The sequence below is a fragment of the Phyllopteryx taeniolatus genome, chromosome 3, assembly GCF_024500385.1.
Source record: "Phyllopteryx taeniolatus isolate TA_2022b chromosome 3, UOR_Ptae_1.2, whole genome shotgun sequence".
NCBI lineage: Eukaryota > Metazoa > Chordata > Actinopteri > Syngnathiformes > Syngnathidae > Phyllopteryx > Phyllopteryx taeniolatus.
In genome coordinates, this window is record NC_084504.1 from 21,109,104 (window position 1) to 21,119,987 (window position 10,884).

Below are 10,884 nucleotides of genomic sequence, written 5' to 3' on the forward strand. Positions count from 1 at the left end.
AATATACTTCCCTGACAGTGCTTGGAAATGGTCTTGTTTAACAACTCTGTCCTACAGACATTACTGAAACAGACTCCCACAAAGCCTCCTGTTACAGTAATGTGCAGCAGACTGTGAAACGTCTGAACCTGGAAAATAATCGGGAGCTTTTGTTCGTCTTAGGTGGGACAGGGAGGCTTTCACCCCCCCACGAGGAGCTTGCGGCCGCATTCCTCATCGAGATGGCCCTGTGTTGTGGTGAGTAACAGGTCTGGGTGGTTTGGGCCATTTCATTCCAATTTGTCACACAAGAGTGAAGGAGGTCAGCACTTCTCCAGTCAAGGATCTCAAAGGATGTGCTCACGGATTAAAGGGGCACTTGCGCAGTCTCATTGTCTTAACAAAAGCTAATATTGCTCAGTTTTGTTTAAACATTGTTTGGGAGCTGTTAATTCAACAATGTGATTATTATTGTGTTTGGAGTTGACTATATTTTGCAGTGGACCCATCAAAAGAAAACAATCAGTTCTGTCTCATCGGTTGTTCTAATTGTATTTAAAAAAATATATATTATAGCATATAATGTAAATTACTCCATTCTAGTCTCAAACTGTCACCATCGTAAAGCCTGTATTAACTGTACAGGATTTTTGAACTAATCATTCATCCATTCCAAACCTACAGTATTTCAAAGAATATTCATTCATCCATTTTTCATAGCGCTTGTCTTAATTCTCCAAAAGTGTGAATGGTTGTCTACTACTAAAAAACTAACAATAACATAAACCGCTGCTAATAAAGCCAAAATAAAGTACAACTACTCACCCCTTTTGACGACACACCACAGGTGGGGAAGGTGCTGACACAGCCATACTGTTTCCTAGTGGTATTTCATAGGGGTTCTTGTCATAATTACAATAAATATCAGTATCAAAAACACTTCAAGGCCATAAATATGAAAACATGTAATTCCTTACCTTTACCCCTGTGGTTGGCTTGCACAGTGGAATAGGCGCAAACTAGTTCATCATGCACCATTTGTAACCTTGCAACATTTAAGGCTGTTTAACTTCTCTTAGATTTACATTTTTTTTTTTTGGGGGGGGGGGGGGCATTTGGGTTGTTTGCAAAGTCCTCAAAAGCAAAGGAAAAGCCAAGCAGGAGTTCTTAAAATTGAGTTTCATTTTAATTCTGTGGCACAAAAATGCATCAAACAAGAAAGTGTTTGTAATCCTATTAACAGTCTTTGTACATTTTAGAAATCGTTTGCATATTAAAATTTTTTTTTTTTTTTTTTTTTAAATACTGCACCCAGGTTTAAGATTCTCCTGTGTTGTCTTCTGACAGGTGAGCTGTGTCCACATCTTTTACACACACTGTTATGTTTTGTGTGAGAGGATTTTGCCGAAAGTCAGTCTCTGCGTCAGTGAGGGTCTCACTCGCATCCTCAGCCTCTTCTTCTTCTTCTGTAATTTTTACCGACGTTGAATCAAGGCCATGCTTGGCATCTATGGAGCTCATCCACCTTTTTTTAAGAACAGGAAAATTGCTTACTTTGTATTTTAAAAAGGACTTTCTCAAAGGTGAGTCCAAATACCTTTGTACTGTGTGTGGATGTGGTAGCTGGAGGTGGAGAGACTTTCTCAGGTAGTTATATACTTTTGGACCGTGTAAGTGGAGAGTGAGGGCAAACTCCCTCTGGTCTTTGGTGTAGTCGTTGCCCTGTTTGGACAGCAGGTGGACTGGAAGATCTGGAATTCAAACACAGCCATATGGGATATGTGTCATTTGAAATGCACATGGAAATAGACACTCAAAACTTAAGAGTGGTGCCTTGAGATGTGAATTTGTTTCGTGACAACTCAAAACACTCGGATCTCAAGTCATTTTTCTCCATTGAAATGCCAATAATCTGTTCTAGTCTGCACCCACATTTTTTTTTAAACAAAAAATGTGTATTGTGCTTTTTAATGAAACAAATAAGTAGTGCTCAAAAAGAGCGTACTTCATTAAAGCTATAATCTGTGATTTCTGACACCGCATTACAACAAAGCCTTCGTTGCTTCGATATGACGTAGACTAAATGGTTGTCCGGCCTCCTCCCCTCCTTCCAAAATTCCGCACAACCTTCCCGACCCCTCCCTCCACTGTTTGTCTAAAACGTCGGTCACTTTCCTTCTTTGGGAATAATCCTTTAGCCGAACGACAAGCAGGCTTTTTCTTTGTGGTAGGATCCACTTCCACAGCATGTCTTGGACATTTTTTTGGGGTTCTCTTCAGACATGTTGCTTCAGTGGCTTTCTCGTTTCTCTATGCCTCAGTCGACTTGCGCGTTGTCCATCTACAGTGCCGTGAAAAGGTATTGCCCCCCTTCTTAAATTATTATATTTTTCCATCGTTTCCCCACTTTAATGTTTAAGATCATGAAACAAATGTAAATATCAGACAAATATAACCCAAGTGAACTTGAAATGCTGTTTTTAAATGGTGATTTCATTTATTAAGAAAAAGAAATATTCAGTTACCTGGCCCTGTGTCAAAAAGTAATCACCCCCCTTGGGAAATCATTAATTAGTTGTGGCTAATAACAATTTTTGGTTCATTTTCACTGATCACACACAGGCCTGACTACATCCAAACCTGTTCAATCAATAAATCACTTAAACAGAATCTGTCCCAACAAAATCAAGTCGGACAGAAGATCTAAAAAAGCTGCAACAAAATGACCCGATCCAAAGAAATTCGGGAACATTATTTATTTAGAAATAAAGTATTTGACATTTACCAGTCTGTAAAGTGTTACGAAAGCCATTTGTAGAGCTTTAGGATTCCAGCGAACCATAGGGAGAGCTATTATCCTCATGTTGCTAAAACATGGAATAGTGGTGAGGCTTCCCAGGAGTGGCCAGCCTACAAAGATTAACCCAAGACAATAGCAATGACTCATCCAAGAGGCCACAAAGGAACTCAGGACAACTTCTAAAGAACTCCAGTCCTCCCTTGCCTCAGTTAATGTCAGTGTTCATGACACAACAATAAGGAAGAGACTGGGCAAAAATGGCATCCGTGGCAGAGTTGCAAGGCGAAAACCACTGCTGACCAAAAATAACAAAGGTTCCTCTTTTGTGAATTATTCCCAAGACTTTTGGGAGAATATTACATGGACTGACGAGATGAAAGTAGAGCTTTTTGGAAGATGTGTGTCTCCTTACATCGGGCGTAAATGTAGCACAGCATTTCAGAAAAAGAACATCATACGAACAGTCAAACATGGCGGTGGTGGTGGTGTGATGGTCTTAGGCTGCTTCACTCCTGGACAACTTGCTGTGATTGATGGAACCATGAATTCTGCTCTTTAACAGAAAATCCTGAAGGAGAATGTTCAGCCACCAGTTTGTGACCTCAAGCTGAAGCACACTTGGGTTCTGCAGCAGGATAACGATCCAAAACACACCAGCAGCTCAATTTTTGAATGACTTAAAAGAACAAAATGAAGGTTTTCCAAATGAAATGCAGCGGCATGACCTTAAAAAGGCCATTCATGCATGAAAACCCTCCATTTTTGCTGAATTCAAACAATTCTGCTCGGAAGAGTGGGCCAAAATATCTCTATAGAGATGTGAAAGACTCATTGTCAGTTATAGAAAATGCTTGATTTCAGTTGTGGCGTCTGAGGATGGCCCAACCAGTTATTAGGTTTACGGGGCCATTACTTTTTCACACATTTTCTGTAATAAATTAAATCCCCATTTAAAAACAACATTTTAAGTTCACTTCGGTTAGACTGGTCTGATATTCACATTTGTTTGATTGTCTTAAACACTTACAGTGGGTATGGAAAGTATTCAGACCCCCTTAAATCTTTCACTCTTTGTTATATTGCAGCCATTTGCTAAAATCATTTAAGTTCATTTATTTTTTTCCTCATTAAATGTACACACAGCACCCCATATTGACAGAAAAAAAAATTCTTGTTGAAATGTTTGCATTTATTTAAAAAGAAAAACTGAAATATCACACAGCCAGAAGTATTCAGACCCTTTGCTGTGACACTCATATATTTAACTCAGGTGCTGTCCATATCTTCTGTTCATCCTTGAGATGGTTCTACACCTTCATTGGAGTCCAGCTGTGTTTGATTATACTGATTGGACTTGATTAGTAAAGCCACACACCTGTCTATATAAGACCTTACAGCTCACAGTGCATGTCAGAGAAAAGGAACTGCCTGAAGAGCTCAGAGACATTATTATGGCAAGGCACAGATCTGGCCAAGGTTACAAAAAGAATTCTGCTGCACTTAAGGTTCCTAAAAGCACAGTGGCCTCCATAATCCTTAAATGGAAGACAGTTGGGACGACCACAACCCTTCCTAGAGCTGCCCGTCTGGCCAAACTGCGCAATTGGGGGGAGAAGAGCCTTGGTGAGAGAGGTAAAGAAGGACCCAAAGATCACTGTGGATGAGCTCCAGAGATGCAGTTGGGAGATGGGAGAAAGTTCTAGAAAGTCAACCATCGCTGCAGCCTTCCACCAGTCGGGGCTTTATGACAGAGTGGCCCAACGGAAGCCTCTCCTCAGTGCAAGACACATGAAAGCCTGCATGGAGTTTCCTAAAAAACACCTGAAGGACTCCAAGATGGTGAGATATAAGATTCTCTGGTCTGATGAGCCCAAGATAAAACTTTTTGGCCTTAATTCTAAGCGGTATGTGTGGAGAAAACCAGGCACTGCTCGTCACCTGTCCAGTACAGTCCCAACAGTGAAGCATGGTGGTGGCAGCATCATGCTGTGGGGGTGTTTTTCAGCTGCAGGGACAGGACGACTGGTTGCAATTGAAGGAAAGATAAATGCAGCCAAGTTCAGGAAACATTCTCCAGAGTGCTCAGGACCTCAGACTGGGCTGAAGGTTCACCTTCCAACAAGACAATGACGCTAAGCGCACAGCTAAAATAACGCAGGAGTGGCTTCAGAACCACTCCGTGACTGTTCTTGAATGACCCAGCCAGAGCCCTGACTTTAACCCAATTGAGCATCTCTGGAGAGACCTGAAAATGGCTGTACACTAACGTTCACCATCCAACCTGACAGAACTGGAGAGGATCTGCAAGGAGGAATGGCAGAGAATCCCAAAATCATTCCCAAAAAGACTCATGGCTGTATTAGCTCAAAAGGGTGCTTCTACTAAATACTGAGCAAAGGGTCTGAATACTGTGTGATATTTCAGTTTTTCTTTTTTAATAAATCTGGAAAAATTTCAACAATTCCGTTTTTTTCTGTCAATATGGGGTGCTGTGTGTACATCAATGAGGAACAAAATGAACTTAAATGATTTTACCAAATGGCTGCAATATAACAAAGTGTGAAAAGATTAAGGGGGTCTGAATACATTCCGTACCCACTGTAAGTGGGGAAACTATGCAAAAATATTAGAATTTGAGAAGGGAGCCAATACTTTTTCACGGCACTGTATGGGCCTGCCCGTTCATAGGTAAAATACATCATTTCCGCTACATAATGTTAGAACGCCACCATGTGATCCAGCGTGGTAATGTATAGGATAGTCACTAAATATAAAAAATAAATATTGAAAAATATAACAAGATGTGTCAGAACCTGATAGCCTTAATCAGCATTTGGTCATCTACTCTTGTAGTGGTTTGGGTGAAAATTATTATTATAATTTTTTTTTTAAAACAAAAAAAATTGTTGTGTATTATAGCTTTAAAATAACGTCATAATTAAATAGAATGTAAAGAATTAAACAGTTTTTGCTACATTTGTGTTGGTCTTTTGCTTCTTCTGGTATGAACGCCTTAGCCACCTGGGGGCAGTATAGTATAGACAGAGAGAGAGAGAAAAAAAAAGTTTCACAACTGACACAGTAAGCCCCAGTAAAAAAAGTGAGAATTGTTAAATTGTCTGTAGGGCTCCAACTAATGATTATTTTAACAGTCGATTAAAATGTCGATAATTTTTTCAATTAATCTGATTTAAAAATAATTGTTTTCAATTTCCATCCCTTAGTTAATAAATAGGACATTATTTCAAATTGGCAGTGCAGAAAATGTACAAACAAATTGATTATGATTCAGTTACTGGTTTGGTCACAACATCCACCAGGAAATACGCAAAAATGTTGATCATTGTTTTCCCATCTTGAAAGGAGAGGTTTGCAAAAGTCTTATTTTGATTAAACACCGAGAAAATCAGTCTGCTTTCATGGAGGACTATAAAAATCTGACAATATTTACTAATGAGAGGCTTTATTTCTTAGGATTTGGACAATTTTAATTGATTAACAAAATAGCTGTTGATTAAGTTTATAATCAATTAGTTGATGATTAATCAATTACATGTTGCACTTCTAACTGTCTGTCTAAATGTGTTGCTTCAACATTTATGTTTAAATACGAGTTGCTTAAACAGTTATAACTCTGCGACACGGCTGCTATTTGTTTATTGTTTCTCAGCATTAACCAAAACGGACTGTCGTGGCAAAAACAAGATCATTCGTCACATTACCCGAGTATGAATCCAGCTTATCTTTGAGCTCTTCGTTGATGAGGTTCTTGCCCCTTAGATCCTCCAGAAGACCAAACACGGTGTTCTTGGCCCGCCGCTCTCTGTCCTTCATGTTCCGAAGCTCCCGCTCCAGACTCTCCACCCTCGCTAAGGCGTCCATCAGTCGGGCCTTTAGACCGGCGGGAGACGCAGGCAGCGCATAGCAGTGGTCCTGGAACATCATTTTATATTTATTAAAAAAAAAAAAAAAAAAATTAAAGTTTTCAGAGGCAAATGAGCATCAGCATCATCAACATTATGTATCCCTGCACATCTAACGGGATTAAAAACAAGAGCTGTATCAAAAGTTGTGCCATTACATAATAAATTAAAGCACCATCTTTTTCCATAGCGAATCCTCAAAATCTTCATCAAATTTGGAATTCAGTAAAGTATGATTCCTGGCCCCACCTGGTTGGAGTTTGCATGTTCTCCCAGTGCCCGCGTGGGTTTTCTCCGGGCACTCCGGTTTCCTCCCACATCCCAAAAACACGCAAGGTAGGTTAATTGAAGACTCTAAATTGCCCGTAGGTGTGAATGTCAGTGTGAATGGTTGGTTGTTTATATGTGCCCTGCGATTGGCTGGCAACCAGTTCAAGGTGTACCCCGCCTCCTACCCGATGATAGCTGGGTTAGGCTCTGGCACTCCCGTGACCGTTGTGAGGATAAGCGGCTCAGGAAATGGATGGATGGATGGAATTTTGAGTTCGACCAAAATTCCTCAGCCTCAAACTGCCTCAAATGGAGGGCTGGGCGATTCATCGATTATATCGTTGAATAAAAGTTTATTTGTCAGCACGTCAAGTCAATTTTTTATGCTTCTGTAATACAAAGCTGGGACCGCTGATGTGCACTGTTAATACTAACAACATAGCTGCGAATAGAGAGGAGATAGTTTATAAAACCAGTCAGTCTAGCAGCCATTATAAAAAAAAAATAAATTAAAATTCAGACTTTGGGGGGGAAAATGTTTTATTTTGAGGCTATATCGCCAGACTCTACTCAAAGGTCAAACAAAACATCACGGAAGGGGATCCATTCCACCTCTTCTGATGCGAGGCGCAGCATTCTCACATAGAAGTTTCCACACTTAAGTATATGCATGTGAATGTGAAGTGCTTAAGACATGGTGCAAAGCCAATGACAGGAACTGTGTCCGCTCACATGATGCTCACTGGCATTTCAGTCATGGCAAATTCTGTGAACCCCCATTCATTGTGGGTTCATATGTTTCAGAATTTTATTTAACCACTCCCACACAAAACAGTTTAAACACATTGTAAATGTATTTTAACACAATAAAAATGCAAAAAATCTATAGCGGGGAACCACTGTACTTACATCAGGAGGAGGGGGTGATGGCGGCGGCGGAGGTGGTTCAGTCTGTCGCACATTTCTTGAAGTACCAGATGCCAATGACTCTTGAGCCTTTTTGGAAGTTTGTGTTGTCCTGGTAAACACTGGCTGATGTAAAGAGAAAAAAATAACTATTGTAAATAGACCTTTTCAAAATGTTGGTTACCAATAGGCACCAGGGTCCTGGGTGGCAGAAAGTGATTGACTAGCACAGACTTGAACTGAAACGATGACAAAAACTTGAGTTGCGCCACCAGATATTCGTTTTTTAAAATGTTTTATTTGATTTGCTTTTAAAAAAATATAAATTCATCTAGCAGAAGCTATGGGTGATGAGGATAAATCAAGTGGCTGTCGGAAATAGCTGCACGGTGACGATCTCAAGACTGCCTTGTGGCAGAGAAGCCACCTGGGTGAAAAGGTCTAGAACTTATAAAGAAACATTTTATGAGAATTTGTGACACCCACTTTTTGGAGAGGAGACTGAAAGCTGAAAACAGACGGTTTGGCTCCTTCTCTAATCCTGATAGTCTGGCCTGTGGCGTCAATGTCCGCCGGTTTGAAGTGCTCGCTGCAAAGGACCGAGGACTTGGTGGCGGAGAAACCTCTCCTCCTTGCTGCCACTTCCCACTGCCTCCTCAAGTCATTCTCTTTGGGAAACCTGCAAACATGATGACATTCATCATATGTCACACTGAGTGCTTAACATTGACACTTAACATTGTTATTATAGCAGCAGTGTTAGTTGCATAGCTATTGATATCCTAACACTGGTGACAAGCTAGCTGGTGCTTCATATTGAACCCAGAATGGTCTTACAGTCTTTCTTACCTGTGAAAGGTAATTCCCTGCGATTTGCTTTGCACTGTGCGCCGGTTTGTACATCCCCACGCCGCACACGAGTCGGGCATCTTTCGTTTCAGTCCATCCCAAAAAGACAGGCTTGTAAAAGCTGTTTTCGGTGTTTATATTGTATGGTTTTGCTTGAGATTTCCGCACGGGATAGAGCCTGACATCCAAAGAAATCCCCGGGCGTGTTGTCTTGTGCGTTAACGTGTATGTTTACACAGTCCGCTTTGCCCGGGAAAAGATGGCTACGGTGTTGACGTACGTACTTAGAGGAGATGCCAGAATGTCTACTTCCGCTTTACGTCGGCGAAGGGTTTCCGCAGAATACGATTCGTTTGTCAACAGTGACCATGTTGACTTCCAGTGTTACCTGGCGTGTTTTTGTTTTGTTTTTTAAACTATATAAGAGAAAAACACCGCCTTCTATCAACGAAAACAAAAGCCTTACGGGGTCAAGTCATATCCCTCCAGTTGTTCTGCGCTCAACAGTGCATATCAAATATGTTTGCATCTTCCCCGTTTTATGTACTTACTTATGGAATGTGATTCTCTTGGCTTTTGTCACCGCCGTGCGCTTATTCACGCACCCCAACGCAGCACAATACTGAGGCATACTGTCATTTTGTTCAGAAATACTCTACTGTAGATAAACCGCTCGCAAGTACCGCTCCAAAATGGCGGCTACAAAGACGCGCTAGCCCACTGTAACATGGAAGTGACGTCAGTTACACGTGAGCATAATAGTGCTGTGAATTTTATTTTAGTTGGAAAATATTTTATTAAAAAAAAAAAAAAAAAAAGCTCCCAACCCCACTTTTGCCCAGTTTTTTTTGCGTTGAATTCAACTCACTTTGTGAATCCTTGGCCTTGATTAGAATTACCAGGTGGTCCACCATCCAGCATCTCAGGAGGGGGAAGCAGTGCACCATCAACACTGTCACCGGTCGATCTACGTTCCTACCCTCACCTATAGTCACGAGCTGTGGGACCAAAAGAACAAGATCCCGGATACAAGCGGCCAAAATGAGTTTCCTCCGCAGGGTGTCCGGGCTCTCCCTTAGAGATAGGGTGAGAAGCTCGGTCATCCGGGAGGATCTCAGAGTAGAACCGCTGCTCCTCCGCATTGAGAGGAGCCAGGTGAGGTGGCTCGGGCATCTGATTAGGCTGCCTCCCGGACGCCTCCCCGGTGAGGTGTTCCGGGCATGTCCTACCGGGAGGAGACCCCGGGGACGACCCAGGACCCGCTGGAGAGACTATGCCTCCCGGCTGCCCTGGGAATGCCTCGGGATCACCCCAGAAGAGCTGGAGGAAGTGGCTGGGGAGAGGGAAGTCTGGGCGTCCCTGCTGAGGCTGCTGCCCCCGCGACCCGACCTCGGATAAGCGGAGGAAAATGGATGGATGGATGGATTTTAATTCAAGCTATCATGAATGAAGTGTTATTTTATCCTTTTATTTCAATTGTATTTCTTTGCTTTGTTGCAGCTCTCATTTATTGTGTGTTAAACTGTATTATTGTTTGACACAGTACTGTATATATTTTTAAATGCAGTTTAAAAATGCTGAAATAAGTATTTAAGAAATAGGAACGTGTAATTCCCAAACATTTATGTATGCATTATTTTTATTCTTTAAATGTAAATATTTTTAAGGTATCTATCAATGTACATTCTATCATTTTATTTCATTTTTATTTCAATCCTTATTTGTTGCTGACAGTTATTTGTTATTGTTGTCTGTGTGGCTTGCTTGTTTAAATAAAGTTTTTATTGATTAAGAATGTGCAAGAAAATCTTTTTAAACTCAAATATGTTACACTTGCAGGTTGTGCAGTGACTAGACGTTTTTTTAAAAACACAAATATACCTTTTAATGATAATTTGTCGGTAAATAATGGATTTATGAACGCAATAGAACGGAACAAAAAAAGTCAAAAACGGCCTTTTTCTTAGGGGATGGTGGGGGGGATTATTGTAATTAGTAACAAATGATCTAAAACATCTAGATAAAACATTGCAATTGTAATTCGGGGATAATACCACAGCTACGTACTAATAAATGAGTTTTATTCCGTTGTGTTTAAGGCCAATAATTGTTGGCGTTTGCTGATGACGCCGTTGAACGCAACTTGTTGAACTTTGG

General features: G+C 40.9%; 1 protein-coding gene across 2 annotated transcripts; it reads right to left on the bottom strand.

The window, feature by feature from the left end:
* Positions 1 to 1,143: 1,143 nt before the first annotated feature.
* Positions 1,144 to 9,445, bottom strand: si:ch73-130a3.4 (uncharacterized protein LOC664763 homolog). Of its 2 annotated transcripts, none has more exons than XM_061767514.1 (6): positions 9,279 to 9,445; positions 8,365 to 8,557; positions 7,882 to 8,004; positions 6,502 to 6,712; positions 1,577 to 1,730; positions 1,144 to 1,504 (listed from the first exon to the last, which is right to left on the bottom strand). In XM_061767514.1, the coding sequence occupies exons 1-6, from the start codon at positions 9,356 to 9,358 to the stop codon at positions 1,297 to 1,299; spliced, it is 969 nt and encodes a 322-aa protein (XP_061623498.1). In that variant the 5' UTR covers positions 9,359 to 9,445; the 3' UTR covers positions 1,144 to 1,296. The 2 variants fall into 2 exon arrangements, with proteins under 2 accessions (XP_061623498.1, XP_061623499.1); XM_061767515.1 differs by lacking the exon at positions 9,279 to 9,445 and adding an exon at positions 8,728 to 9,255.
* Between the last annotated feature and the right edge of the window lie 1,439 nt (positions 9,446 to 10,884).